The following is a 13571-nucleotide window of genomic DNA, read 5'->3' on the forward strand; positions in this document are numbered from 1 at the left end:
ATTCGCTTCATTAATTCAACGACAATGTTCTCCAAGTCCATTTCCGTCGCTGCGCTGGCTATTGCCGCGTCCAGCCTGGTCTCTGCTCAGACTTTCACCGACTGCAACCCTCTCGAGAAGTGTATGTCCCCCGCATCGTCAACCGCAACATGTCCCGTAACTAACACCACATCCAGCCTGTCCCGCCGACCCTGCTTTCGGTGCCCAGACAGCCGCCTGCGATTTCACCAAGAATGGAGCCAGCTGCGACATCTTCCATGAGCTGCCTGGCACTGACCTGACCTACAACTCCAAGGGTGCCAACTTCATCATTCAGAAGGAGAGCAACGCCCCCACCGTCCGCTCCAACAACTACCTCTTCTTCGGTCGTGTCGATGTCGTTGTCCAGGCCGCCGAGGGCCAGGGTATCGTGACCAGCGCCGTCCTTCAGTCCGATGATCTCGACGAGATTGATTGGGAGTGGGTCGGTGGTGACAACGCCCAGGTCCAGACCAACTACTTCAGCAAGGGTGACACCAGCACCTACGACCGTGGTGCCTACCACCCCGTTGCCGCTCCTCTGACCAGCTACCACAAGTACTCCATTGAGTGGACTTCCACTGCTGTCAACTGGCTCATCGACGACGCCATTGTTCGCACTCTTCTCGCTGCCGACGCCCACGGCGCCAATGGCTTCCCCCAGACCCCCATGCAAGTTAAGCTCGGAACGTGGGTTGCTGGTGGCAAGAACACTGCCAAGGGCACTGTCGAGTGGGCCGGAGGTTACACCAGTATGTCCCCCATCCTAACATCACTATAGAATGCGACTAACAAGCGCAAGACTTCGACGACGCTCCTTTCAACGCCTACTACCAGAGCATCAGCATCACTGATTACATGGGCAAGGATGCTCCCGGCCAGAACTCGAACGTGAAGGAGTACGTCTACGGTGACAAGACTGGTAACTGGGACAGCATCGTTGTCAAGAAGGGTGACGGATCTGACGACGCCACCACCACCACCTCCAAGGCCAAGACCACCAGCACTGAGGCTGCCTCCAAGACCAAGACCTCCGCCGCTACCAAGTCCGAGGAGGAGACCACAAAGACCACTGAGTCCAAGACCGAGGAGACCACCAAGTCCGAGTCTGCCAAGGAGTCCAAGTCCGAGTCCGAGAAGACCACCTTCAGCACTGCTGCCGCCACCACCACCGCCGCCTCCGAGTCCAGCTCTGGCGCTGCTGCCACCACTGGCACTGCCACCTCTTCCAGCGCCTCCGAGACCGTCAGCACTGTCCCTGCCAACTCTGCTTCCCGCATGGGCGGCAACATTGCCATGGCCTGTGTTGGTCTCTTTGTTGCCCACCTCCTGGTCTAAGTCTTCGTTTCTGATTGTACTATATCTTCATTTGGGTCACGAAGCATGTAGAGACTTTGCACCTGCGTGCGGAGAGCAGCCCATCTAATTCACATATTTCAAGACGATCCTTACGCTTGCCAGGCGACCACCTTGTCCAAACCATGGGATAGAACAACAGAAAAGACTTAGGAGGAGAAAAAAAAGATGACAAGGAGCTTGGCGAACAATGCATGTTTGAGGGTTCAACGTTATAATGGGGCTTGCACTCCGTTCGTCGCACCCATCAAGATACTGCCACGACCCCTTGGCTTATCTCCCGGCGCCGCCCGGCACCAGGGCATAAGCATGTGGCACGATCTTTGGGGCGCTTTGTTCGGGACGACTTTTTACATGGGTGTTTTATCGGAGGACATGATCAGATTTACGGGGAAATGCATTGCATGGATGATCACAGCAGTTGAAGAAGTTGGGTAGATTATTGATTTATATTGCGTAGAGCTGTTTTGGCTCCCAGCGATCGATACCTTAGCACAGATTTATAAATGATAGATGGCAGCGTTTGATACCTGCAATTGTTTTAACTTGCATGCTCCAATTGTCTTTGCGATTTACGAGGTGGGCGGTCCGAACCCGACAGTGAGTGATTTTCGGAGATGTTTGAGAAGGGGGCCCGAAACTTCGGTCAGCGGCCAATCCGTGCCGGTGACTTGTCGCCGAACACGAGCTGTAGGCTGTCTCATCTCGTTTGGGGCTGTCGCACGCCCATGGCTGCTCATCTCCCTTGGGGCCTGGGCAGCCCTGGGCAAACAGCACTATACGGACTAGCGGGCTCGCAAAGGTGACAGCGCGGCCGAATGGGGGACAGCTCACAGGGGAGAGTCGGGAGAAGCGCTAAGAGAGATCAATGCCGGGATCCGAGGCGCGAATGCAAGGGACGGCCGACTTAGGGCTGGGGTGGGTTGTGGCCGCGGGGATTGATGTCATGGCGGCAGGGGTAGGGGGGATTTTTGACATGGTTGGAGATAAGGATGAGGGGATGATTTGGACGTGAATATGAGATGCTCGTGAGAGACAGTCGTGATGAATATGAGATGTATGGGTGTCGACATTTCACTTGCGACAATCAATCTTGTTGCTGTGCCGTGCTGCGGTGGGCGACAAAGAACCAAGAGACATTCTAATCAGCAGAGTCGCCAAGAGTGATTTGTTATGATCCGCACGCGTTTGGGCTAAGTTACCGCCTGAGCGGTCCTCACTGGGAAATGAAGACGCTTTATTCTGCGCGGTCCTGCTGACCAGCGCTGGCTGGAGTCTGGGGACGCCAGCCGGCCCCTTGAAATTTAGTCCCTTATCTTCTTCCTTTCATCCCGTCTTACGCGGGGAAGAGCCCTGCAAGGATGCCCCTAGTCAGAACACCATCAAGAAGGAATACGTTTTCGCTGATCGAGTTAGCGGCTGATCTGGTGATGAGAGCGAAAAAAAGACCCGAACATCTCCGGGGAGGTGGTCTTTAGCCGAAGGGTAATCTTGGTCCTAATATGAATACCAAGACTTGGTTAGACTGAGACTAAGGCCAAGACCAATAAGAAGGCCGAGATCCAAGGCTTTGAACACGAAGTAGCGGTGCTCGGACTACTGAAAATTAGTTTCTGATAGATGTAAAGACTCAGGCACACACTCCCTTGACTATTGTGATGTTGCGAACAGTTCTTAGTCGGCCGAAATTAAGTTTCCTTGCGCGGAATTCTCAGGTCCGAGACAGCGTCCACCACTTCCAAGTCAACAGCCATCGGTCCTTTCTTCATTCCGCCACACCGTGTCTCACTGGATATCATCGTATTGATCCGAATCAACGATGGCTTGCTTGTCTCGGGCTTAGCTTGACTCTCACACGCTTAGAAATGGTGAGGCTGGAGCTGGCAAATGATGCAGGACGGGAGGTTACTAGGTGTGGGAAAGGGTCGGCGTGGAGATTCATTTACTCGAGGGGAAGATATCGCCTCGCATTCAATGAGGAGCTCTGGGGGAGAGACATAGCTGTATTGGGGATACACCGGTTGCATGAGAGTCGAGGTAGAGAGTCACTAACACGATGGGCACTGGCTCAGGAGGGAACGTGGTAGATATTGGCTCAAGCACAGTTTCTTGGCCATTACATCCCCATCTCCATAACCGCTTATATATAAGAGTATTTATTGAAGCTCGCTTCGAATTACCATGTTTCCCTTGTTGCGATGGACTCCGATCATCTATTGAAGAACAGTGTTAGCTACCCTAAAGTCGGCCACTTTCGTTGAGATTTTTTTGGGGAAAAATGCAAGAATCAGAACAAGATATGGGATAAGAATATTGTGTATTTTGGCTATGTCTGTTTTTATTTCGATACGATCCTGTTTAACATAGCGCATGATTTTGTTCAGTTGTTCAGTTAATTGTGCGGTGCGATTAATGAGTTACGATCATTTATTCCGCGGAGCGTCACTTTAGTATTTAGGATGTGATACATTTATGTCCTCCAAAATAAAGCAATCTAACACCCTTATGTTAGTGGCGCAGGCGAGTCCAACATTGCCTAAGGTGATGGTCCCAGTAGCCTTCCAAAACTGTACCCCTTGTAGTGGTAGGGAATCAAGACCTCCCGTCGAGGCGCCTCCCATCACACGCCACGAGCTCGCACGACCCAGCCTGGGGTAGACAGCAATATTGTCGATGAACCCATTATCTTCAAAGCTGATCCTGTGACGCCGACGTCTCGCGGCGTCTCCCTTGCGTCTCCTGCTCAACTCAAGAAGCAAGCGGGCAAGTCTTCCAAGAGGGCTGCCAAATCTGCCAAACGCGTCCTGGATTCCGATGATGGTGAGGTTAATGCGTTGGCGGATGTCGCTCCGGGTCTCGATAATAATTCTGATGGCGATGTACGTTCGGCTGTATGGCGCCGTCGTAACGTCATGTCTGCTACTGATACAGAGGCTGTTGTTGGTTTTTCTGATGACCTTTTTGTCCCCGATGCTGAGCACCTCGAGCGACTTCTCACTACCTTTGAGGCGCCGTCTACGAATGATAAGTCTGTTCTGACGTGTGAATTGTTCACCCCCGTGCCTGCTGTCCGACGAACCCTTCGCGATCGTGGCGTCCCCGTTCCTCAGGTTCGTTTCGACCCTTCTGCTTTTGGTCGTCTTCCGACCGCTCCTTCGTTACCCAAATCGGGTCCCGCCTCCTCTAAGGCCATCACGGTCACAGCCTTAGAGTCAACAGAGACGAAGGCATCATCAGGGTCATTGCCATCCTTGAAGGTCGTCGACTCAATGACCACTTTAGCGCCTAATAAGCGGCTGGGACGCAAGTGGCACCGATGCCTACGCGTGGCCAGTAAAACTGCATATATCTAGATGCAAATCTTCTGTATTTACTTACTCGTTGATTTAGTTAGTATCGAGTATAAGTTGGTTGATGATTTGACTGGACATGGCTGGCGCTGAGAGAGGTCGATGCGAGACGTGACTCTTCGCCGACTCTAGGCAGCATCTGTGGCCGATGGTGGCTGAGGGAATTCTACCAGCTAGCTACACTAACAGCGAAAGCAACAAATACGAGCCATCTACGTATAACCGGGACGAAGTTGGATTCAGATCGAGCCCAGACAATGAATACGAGAACGAAGAAGCCGATGCTGCGTTGATCAAGTCATCAAGACCGGACACTGGCATCGCAGTTTCAGCGCTCGAGTACCCATGATGGAAGCGCGACCCCAAATCTTCATCCTCCCTAACTCACCCTCCTGTCGCGTCCTCGATCGTTTCAGCGACCTGCCCGAAAACATCATCGTCGACGAGGATGAAGCAGGCCGGATTCCCTTCTGGCCTTTGTTGCGGCATCTTCTCCAAGAGCCCGTCTTATCAGCAGCACACCTTATCGACAGACTGCAGACCATCGCTGCCAACGCTGAAGGAACCCATGGAGACGACTACGGATCCTTGAAGAGTTTTCTTGCGAGTGATGACTTTCAGGCAGAGGAATTTTTCTGCCCGACATGGCTTAATCTGCGCGAGATCGCACTTGACCTCCCGCTCTACTTCCCCGAGGGACAGCTCGACCTCCTTAAACTAGGACGCCCACTACGTCTGAGTCGCGGCCAAGTCGCCTGCTTGGTTGTCCATCAGTTCCTGTGTTCTGCACTCCTGCAAAGACAAGATGATGGATACCAGGACTTCAGCATCTGGTACGCTTCGAGACAGAGACACCCGGCTGCAGTTGAGATGTATTTAACCTCAGTGTTTGCGTATTTTGAGAGTCTCCCTGGGGCTAAAGCTTTGATGGAAGATCACAAGACTGCCCCTGAGGACCCCGGGAGGTATGTTACGTATGCGTTGCATAGAAAGGATGAGGTGTCTCTCGAGGGAGTCTCCTTGGGGACGGTGCATGTCGATTACCTGGACGACTACAATACGGAGTCTCACCTACTAGAGGTTCAAGGCCCAGCAGGCGCCGCTGTCATCTCTGCGAACAAAGTTATCGGGTTTGGCCAGTCCGCCACGCAGGAGGAGATATTTGTTGGGATTGCCCCTGAGGCCTGTCCAGTTGTCCTCGTCGCACCACACCTCCTTGAAAACACCGTCATCACCGTCTCCGGAGCAAGAGCTGTGCTGAGCGTCAGCGGTCAGAGGCGGGATATTTCTTGGGTTGTTCAGTCATCGCCGTCTACGGGGGACTTCGACTCATGGGTGCGAACTTGGCGTGGGGGCCGCCTCATCTTCATGGATGCCCTGGAGATGGATATGGTGGAGGCATCTGATGAGATACTGCCCGACCTACTGCCGGCAAACGTTGACCGCGAGTTACTCAAAGCCGTGGCAGGATTCGCCGCGTACCCCGATTGCAGTGCCGTATGGACGGGGCTGTGGGGATGTGGTGCCTTCTGCGGTGACCCCGGCGTCAAGCTCATGGTGTTGTGGCTCGCAGCTTCGGCGGCGGGCGTCGAGTTGCACGTAATGCTGAGTCCGGAGCAGCACGAGATGGGGCATCGATTCGAGGCGGCGGTGAAGACGTGCGAGAGAATGTCCGCCCGGGATCTGCGGAGTCTGCTGTCAGATGTCCCGGGGGGGCTGAAGAAGATGGAGATTCTTGAGTGGATATCAGGAAGGGCTTCGGGAAGTGGGTGACAATTTGTCGAGTCCGGCTCTTGGCCAACACTAGAGTAGTTGGCGCCAGATTGGTTCGAGTTTTGCGAAGAAGAATGTTTCAAGCCACGAGTGTATGGAGCCACGAGTGTACTGCGTAGGATGTTTCAGGAACATGAATTGGAATCCCGAAACTGGTTGAAGAATGCCAATAGAAAAGATACTCCAGCGCGAATCTCGGTGATCAAGTGAACTCAGGAGGAGGCTCACCGGTCTGCCATCAGCCTGCCATCTTGGCTTCGCGCTTAGCCTGTCATCTGGGCCTCTCGTCTTGGCCTCTGTATGCTTGAGCCCACCCAGCGAGACTTCAAGCTGGGAATTCCCTGGCTTCGGCTCCTCTATTTTCTGCCTCTGAGGGAGTTGTTCGGAAAAATCGGTCCGAGCTGCTCAACCGAGGAGGCTCAAACCGCAACCCCAAATCAGGTATACCGTAAGGACCAACAACTGTCGTCGTCGTCGTCACTCGATTGTTAGCTTCGATGTCGACATACTAGCCAATCCTAAACTTTTAACTTTAAGGCTACTCACCTGAAACAACGATTCATGTTGTCATCCTCAAAACAGGAGAGGGGGAGCAATTTTGAGCCTGGCGTAAGGAATTCTTCCGCTGTCGTCGACGTTTGGTCGTCTGGGACTTGGCACCGTGGCAGCGAAGCCGTGTTATCCGTCTTGACATTCCGCGGCAGGGTCTGTTGGGTCTTTAAATGGCATAAAGTTGCGTGGCATCAGATGATCAAGGGTGTCGTAGCATGGGCCATTGGTGGTAGCGCACCCAAATCGAGCGGTTGATCCCGGGGCCCCTGGTAGACTTCGTACTTGGCGATATATCGGCCAGGGGAACGGTGAGCCACCCTGTCGGATTAGTTGGGCCCGCACTAGACTCCCACGTACTACGTACGCAGTAATCCTTTGGCGGTATTGCGGTTCTCACCGTCTGGACGGTGTCTGAATCCGTCTAGCATGTCCGTCAACAGGCTTGTGAGTCTACAAACTGACACGGCACGACCGGAAATTTGGTAGCTCTATTTCTCGCCAATTCCTGAGGTATTCTTTCTGCTGATTGATTACGCGTACTCGTACTACTGCGTCGGGAGTTCAGGTCCTCTTGGCATCCCATCAACTGCATCCCCACACCCAAGAATCGCAATATCCGCCACGACAAGGATGCATCACGTCTTCGCTCTCGAACAAGCAACCGCGGCTTTCTGATCGCCGTGCCGCCGAAGACGTAATGCCGGGACCGCATCTAGGTGCTCTGTCAGGCTGTGGCATGCTTGGCATCCCCCACAGTCCATGAAGGCCTCGTGAGCTTTGAGGAAAATTAAGGGTTATGCAGCTTTGTTGCACAGCGTAAGATTGAATCCGCTACGCTAAGGAACGTCACCCCTAGTCTGTATTTCAGTCCCACAGAGGCGTTGAGGTGGCTGTCCGTTGCAGGCCGCGTAGGCAGTTTTCCAGTCTCGGGAGCCCATGGTTTAGCACCGTAGCTAGATCCCGTGAGAACGGCCTGAACCGACCGATCACTGTAGCATGCCGCAAAGCGAATTCTGTAACACGCCGTTCAGGCCAATTCCTGAAGGTGCAGCTGGGCTGTTCTTCCACTCGAAACCTGGGCTGCTTTTCTCAGTGGGGTGAACCTCTCACCAGCCATTCAGTGAGCACGTTTGGCCGGATTCGTCCCGATCGGGCTGCAACCTCCGTCCTCCGACGTCCAGCGCCGAACGCCCCGGCCCCACCTCCGTTTCATCCCATCACCCATCGACAGCCGGGGTGTTGTTCAATCGCATGGGCACGAGCCCGTTTTCGTTGAGCGAGGTCCAGAACGTGAACGGAGAATTCTCCTATTGGTGTAACTTCCCCCTGCAGCGCGCACCCTGGCCCTGCTTCCCTGGCATCTGGACCCCAAGCCGGTGTAAGTCTGGTCGTCGACCCATGGAAGCCTCCTTGTTCATTCCATCGTGGCGCTATGGAGCCTAATGGCATTAAGATAACTGTGTAAGGTTAATTCTAGCGCGGAGCCGCCACGTCCCGCAAAGATATATAAGATCAACCACCACGGCCATGTTGTGGTTTTTGTTTCTGTAGTTCTCAGTCCTTCACAGCCTTCTTTCCCCCTTTCTCTCATTTTTTGATCACATTCGTTCTCGTGTCTGGACCGGTTCCGCACATCCCCACAGTCTTTTCAAACAACCACAAAACTTTACAGTCTTTTATCACCCTAACATCAAAATGAAGTTCTCCAGCATCTTCCAGCTTGCCCTTGTTGGCATTGCCAGCGCCGCCCCTACTCCCACCGTCGAGCAGGGTGCCACCAACGCTCTTGCCAAGCGTGCCTCCATCACCGAGACTTGCACCATTGGTTACGCCACTCAGAACGGCGGTACCAAGGGTGGCAAGGGCGGTTCCACCACCACTGTCTCGACCCTGGCTCAGTTCACCAAGGCTGCCACCGCTTCCGGCGCCAAGGTCGTCTACGTCAAGGGCACCATCTCTGGTGCTACCCAGGTCAAGGTGACCTCCGACACCACCATTGTCGGTGCCAGCGGTGCTAAGCTCTCCGGCGTTGGTCTGTACATCAAGGGTGTTTCCAACGTCATCGTCCGCAACCTTGCCATCTCCAAGGTCAAGGCCACCAACGGCGACGCCATCAACATCCAGGCCTCCACCAACGTCTGGGTTGACCACTGCGACCTGTCTTCGGACAAGAACAACGGCAAGGACTACTATGATGGTCTCCTTGACATCAACCACGGCTCTGACTGGGTTACCGTCTCCAACACCTTCCTCCACGACCACTACAAGGCGTCCCTTGTCGGACACTCTGACAGCAACTCCAGCGAGGACAAGGGCAAGCTCCACGTCACCTATGCCAACAACTACTGGTACAACATCAACTCTCGTGCCCCCTCCGTCCGATTCGGCACTGTCCACATCTACAACAACTACTACCTGTCCATCGGTGTCACTGGCGTGAACTCCCGCATGGGCGCTAACGTTCTTGTTGAGTCTACTGTCTTCGACAGCAGCAGCTCCGCTGATGCCCTCACCTCCGTCGACTCCAAGACCACTGGCACCATCACCGTCAGCGATGTTACCCTCAACGGCGCCACCAACAACGCCCCCGCTGGCTCCTTCAAGACCAGCAGCATCCCTTACAGCTACACCAAGTACGGCGCCAGCAGCGTCAAGGCCAAGGTCTACGGCACTGCCGGCAACACCCTCAGCCTGTAAGCTATGCAACGTCTTGTTGCGGCGGGCCCTTGAGAAGTGGCTACAGACAGCAACCGCCGGGACGGCGGCTTAATTGCCATCTGATCGAGAGATGGCCGCCATTAATTACTTCACTTTATTCTTGCGGTGTATATATTCCCCCCTTTCGATAGATTAGACCGCCCCCCCTTGGGGGCGTGCGATACTATCGCTCAAAAAATGAACTGCGTTGGCCAAGGCAAAACAATTTGACCCATATCTGCATTGACGTGACTGAAACATAAATAAGACAAGTAGTGGTCGAGAAAGACACGTAGAAGGTTTTGAGGACAAACGTATCTCGCTCATAGTTGTCCATGGGGTGTTATGTGCTTACTGCCTGAGGCCGCCGATCTTCCTTCAGCATCAAGTTGAAGATGCAGATAGGTTCCTCCACCCTAATTTGGACTGAGGTCTCAAGTGAAATAAGTGCCCCTCATAACCTCGGGTGTGGGGGTCCCCTCCTTAAATGACATCCGTACAGAACAAGGCGCATAGGAACCGTCATACTAGGGGAATTGATACAAACAGTTGTTACCGTTAAGTGTTGTAATTAATAAAATGCCTACCTTGTTTTCAACGACGTGAACATAATTTGTCACTGAAAACTTTGTCTTCGGGATGCTCACTTGAAAGGCCATCTGTCCTGACATTGGATCGAATCCTGATCGAAGGACGGTACGCAAACTAACGCTGACATCTCTAACAGCCTCGGTACTGTACGAGTACCTCGGAGGTCACTTATCGACTTAGGTTCAGTATATTGACATAAGTTATGCAGACGAAATTCTTTATTGGTGAGAGAGAAGAAGAGCAATCATCAAGCTCTATTGTAAACTGATGACTTAGGTTTTGTATTCGTACTAACACTTCCAAGGGATCGTGAATGTGCCCAGGACTGAAGACCAATCAAAGGACATTGCACCAGGAGTCTGCGCTTGAATCCTAAATGCTGCGAGTAACTCCGACGTCGGTCCAGGCCTTTCGGACGATCTTGGCGGCGTCTTCGCCAAACTCCTCCTCGGCAGTCTCGACAGTGACGTCCGCAAACTGCCTGAATTGGCTCCTAGCCGCAATCTTCCCCGAATTCATAGACTTCCACCAGATCTGGCCAGCCTTCTCCCACGAGTAACCACCAAAAGCCACCGATGCAAGATAGAAGGCTCTGTTCGGGATTCCAGAATAAATGTGCACACCTCCGTTGTCATCGACCATGGCCTTGTAGTCCTTCATGTGAGCTGGCTGTGGATCTTTGCCCTGTTACATCGTTAATTATGGCCGTTTGTCACTTTACTAGGGATATTGATCCACATACAAATCGAGGGTCGTCGTAGGCGGTTCCGGGGGCCTTCATGCTTCGCAGCGCAACTCCTTTGACTCCAGGCAAGATACAGTCTTCGCCAATGAGCCAGTCAGCCACATCGGACTTTTCGTCCTGAACTTGCTGCTTGACCATGATGCCAAAGACATCAGAGACGTGCTCATTTAAGGCACCGGGCTGACCCGAATAGTCGAGAGGGCTAGTGTGCTCAGTGACGGCATGTGTGAGCTCGTGTCCGATGACGTCAATGCAACCAGTGAAGTTGTTGAGAAAGTCGCCACCGTCACCGAAGACCATTTGAAGTCTCTCAGGATCCCAGACTACGGCATGTTAGGATCGCAAGCGAGTATGGGGAGGCGCATAGACACTTACAAGCGTTTTCGTAGGCTTCACCGAAATGAACGCTGCTTATGACGTCCATGTTCTTGTTGTCAATGGAATTCCACTTGAAGTGCTTCTTGTAGAACTCCAAGACGGTGCCGACGTTTTCGTAGGCATCGTTGACGGCTTTGTCCTTGACCTTGTCTTCGCCTTCACTGCGGATCAACTTTCCAGGAAGCTCTGTCTCGTCCGATGTGTTCTTGGCGTCATAAATGGCCCGATGAGGTGATTCTTTCTTCGAGTCCTTGCTCGCACTTAGGGTTTGCTGGGTGGACGATTGGGCTGGATTGAGAATGCCCTGTTAGCCGTGGAGAGAATCTACAGAGCGTTGACTTACCCTGCTTCTGACTCATGAGACCTTCGAGGTGCTCGAGATCTCGCTTGGCGCGGACGCGCGCGGGTTCATCGACTTGCTCGGATTCGGAGATGTTTCGGAGCATATCCGGAGGGACGATTTGCTGTCGCTGGACGCCGGAAGGCCCTTCGCCAGAGCGCTGATAGCCACGGGGAGTGGCCAGGGCGGCGAAGCGATCGCATCGGACCTTGGTGAGTTTCTCACGGGCACCGAGAGACTCCAAAGCGGCCTTGCGAATGTGATCAGGGTTGACCTTGCTCTCGGCAATGCCGCGGAGGAGATGCGGGGGGACGATAAAATGACGACAGGCCATGATGAGAATTCGTAGGTGTTGCGTGAGAGTCTGGTATTGAGGGTTCAATGTGATGGTATGTAGCTATGATTTGGTGTGGACTTGAAGGATGAGGATGTAGAATGAAGGAGTTGGAGAGACGGGAGGCAGGCTGCTTTTGATCCCCGCGACGTTGGGCGATGGCGTATGACACCTGCCCAAAGTTTGAGGCAAGAAGCAACGTGGGATGGTGGCCTCGCATAAGGCGCCCTTGCCATGGTACCTCCTTAGGTAGCCCTGTACTTCCAAGGCAGGTAGCTTGGTTGCATGAAATTGAGTGATGCATGATGCTGATCGCACGTGTCCATGTGTAGCATCCAAGGTTGCTATTCGAGGCCGCGACTTTAGGAGTGACGTCGGTGCAACCAACTTTAGGTGCCTGGGTAAAAGCGGGCGCGTTCTGGGCCTCGATAGTTCAATGTGGGCATCTCAGCCGTGTCTCTCCTAGCTGCCGCAGCATAGTCAGGCCAGTCAACTGTCTCGGTGAGAGTTGGTGGGCTGAGACACGGCGTGGCAATCGGTCGAGTGGGACCCAACCGGCGATAAGCATTCGCAGCCGGATGTGAAGGCGTTTCTCAGCTTTGAACTCGTCAGCCGTCAGGGCGAGACGGGCGTTGGATCCCTGCTTGCTTGGAAAAGAGTTTCTACATTCGTGCAACTCCAGTCTCGGGGTTTCAATCACTTGCCCAATGGGCACTTGTGACGACCGACATGGTGTACGCGGCATGCTTGTGCAGCTAGTCCCCGCCCACTCAGCGTCGTTTCTACATAGTAGGCGCTGAAACTCTCCGCATGGATTCGGCGAGCAGGGCCTGTCCCGCTATCTCTGAGGTATCAAGAACCTGTCGTCGACGTCACCAGGACCTGATCACTGCCGGCGCTAACACGGCGGAAGCTACCGAGTGTAAGCCATCCCCCGAACTCTCAAGACTTGGACGCCGGACACCTGGCACCTATTGCCAATACGCGGCTTTCGCACGATCCCTGCCAATGCGCAAGCCATTTTCTTGGCTACCCCAGATGCGTTTCCTTGGCGATGTGTCTACAGGAGAAGTTGCCTTGGCAGGCGATGCGACGTGGACAATCGTTACCCCTAGGGAGTAGCATGCCTACCTATAATTAGTCGCGAGGCCTATCAACGTCAGGTTGCACACAGTTCTCGCCTCGAACCGACTTCATAGACGGACAGAACCCGAATTGCGTTGTTCGCGCCCCGTACCCACGATGATTATGCGATGTGTCATTAAATGTACCACAAACGCCGAGTTGTCTTGTGGCGCCTTTCGGCCAGTCATTAGCGAAGAGACTTGCGCATGGCGTTTACAGCACTTTCTAGGTCTTACTCCCCATCTCAGCTGTCTCTGCACCGACCACCAGAAGGCAGTTTTTGTTCAGCTGTGGCTTGAAATTAGCGAGCCA

The 13571-nt window shown here is 53.5% G+C and overlaps 5 protein-coding genes across 5 annotated transcripts; 4 read left to right on the forward strand and 1 right to left on the reverse strand.

The window, feature by feature from the left end:
* Nucleotides 1-24: 24 nt before the first annotated feature.
* On the forward strand, nucleotides 25-1356 carry BGZ61DRAFT_530609 (concanavalin A-like lectin/glucanase domain-containing protein; the record flags this gene model as incomplete). The annotated part of the gene is made up of 3 exons (XM_046253580.1): nucleotides 25-121; nucleotides 177-770; nucleotides 821-1356. 3 exons carry the CDS (start codon nucleotides 25-27, stop codon nucleotides 1354-1356), a joined length of 1227 nt encoding a protein of 408 aa, XP_046106994.1.
* Nucleotides 1357-3846: 2490 nt separating this feature from the next.
* On the forward strand, nucleotides 3847-4727 carry BGZ61DRAFT_572480 (uncharacterized protein; the record flags this gene model as incomplete). Its single annotated transcript, XM_046256102.1, has 2 exons — nucleotides 3847-3915; nucleotides 3963-4727. The coding sequence occupies 2 exons, from the start codon at nucleotides 3847-3849 to the stop codon at nucleotides 4725-4727; spliced, it is 834 nt and encodes a 277-aa protein (XP_046106995.1).
* Nucleotides 4728-4947: 220 nt separating this feature from the next.
* Nucleotides 4948-6612, forward strand: BGZ61DRAFT_448097 (uncharacterized protein). The gene has a single exon (XM_046245431.1). The coding sequence runs from the start codon at nucleotides 5070-5072 to the stop codon at nucleotides 6495-6497; it is 1428 nt and encodes a 475-aa protein (XP_046106996.1). The 5' UTR covers nucleotides 4948-5069; the 3' UTR covers nucleotides 6498-6612.
* A 2004-nt stretch (nucleotides 6613-8616) lies between these two features.
* BGZ61DRAFT_448099 (pectin lyase fold/virulence factor) lies at nucleotides 8617-9963 on the forward strand. Its single transcript, XM_046245432.1, has one exon. The coding sequence runs from the start codon at nucleotides 8745-8747 to the stop codon at nucleotides 9744-9746; it is 1002 nt and encodes a 333-aa protein (XP_046106997.1). The 5' UTR covers nucleotides 8617-8744; the 3' UTR covers nucleotides 9747-9963.
* Nucleotides 9964-10563: 600 nt separating this feature from the next.
* On the reverse strand, nucleotides 10564-12488 carry BGZ61DRAFT_416779 (uncharacterized protein). The gene is made up of 4 exons (XM_046243393.1): nucleotides 11804-12488; nucleotides 11458-11748; nucleotides 11080-11405; nucleotides 10564-11021 (listed from the first exon to the last, which is right to left on the reverse strand). The coding sequence occupies exons 1-4, from the start codon at nucleotides 12132-12134 to the stop codon at nucleotides 10710-10712; spliced, it is 1260 nt and encodes a 419-aa protein (XP_046106998.1). The 5' UTR covers nucleotides 12135-12488; the 3' UTR covers nucleotides 10564-10709.
* Between the last annotated feature and the right edge of the window lie 1083 nt (nucleotides 12489-13571).

This window comes from Ilyonectria robusta, assembly GCF_021365365.1.
Source record: "Ilyonectria robusta strain PMI_751 chromosome Unknown BGZ61scaffold_6, whole genome shotgun sequence".
Taxonomy (NCBI): domain Eukaryota; kingdom Fungi; phylum Ascomycota; class Sordariomycetes; order Hypocreales; family Nectriaceae; genus Ilyonectria; species Ilyonectria robusta.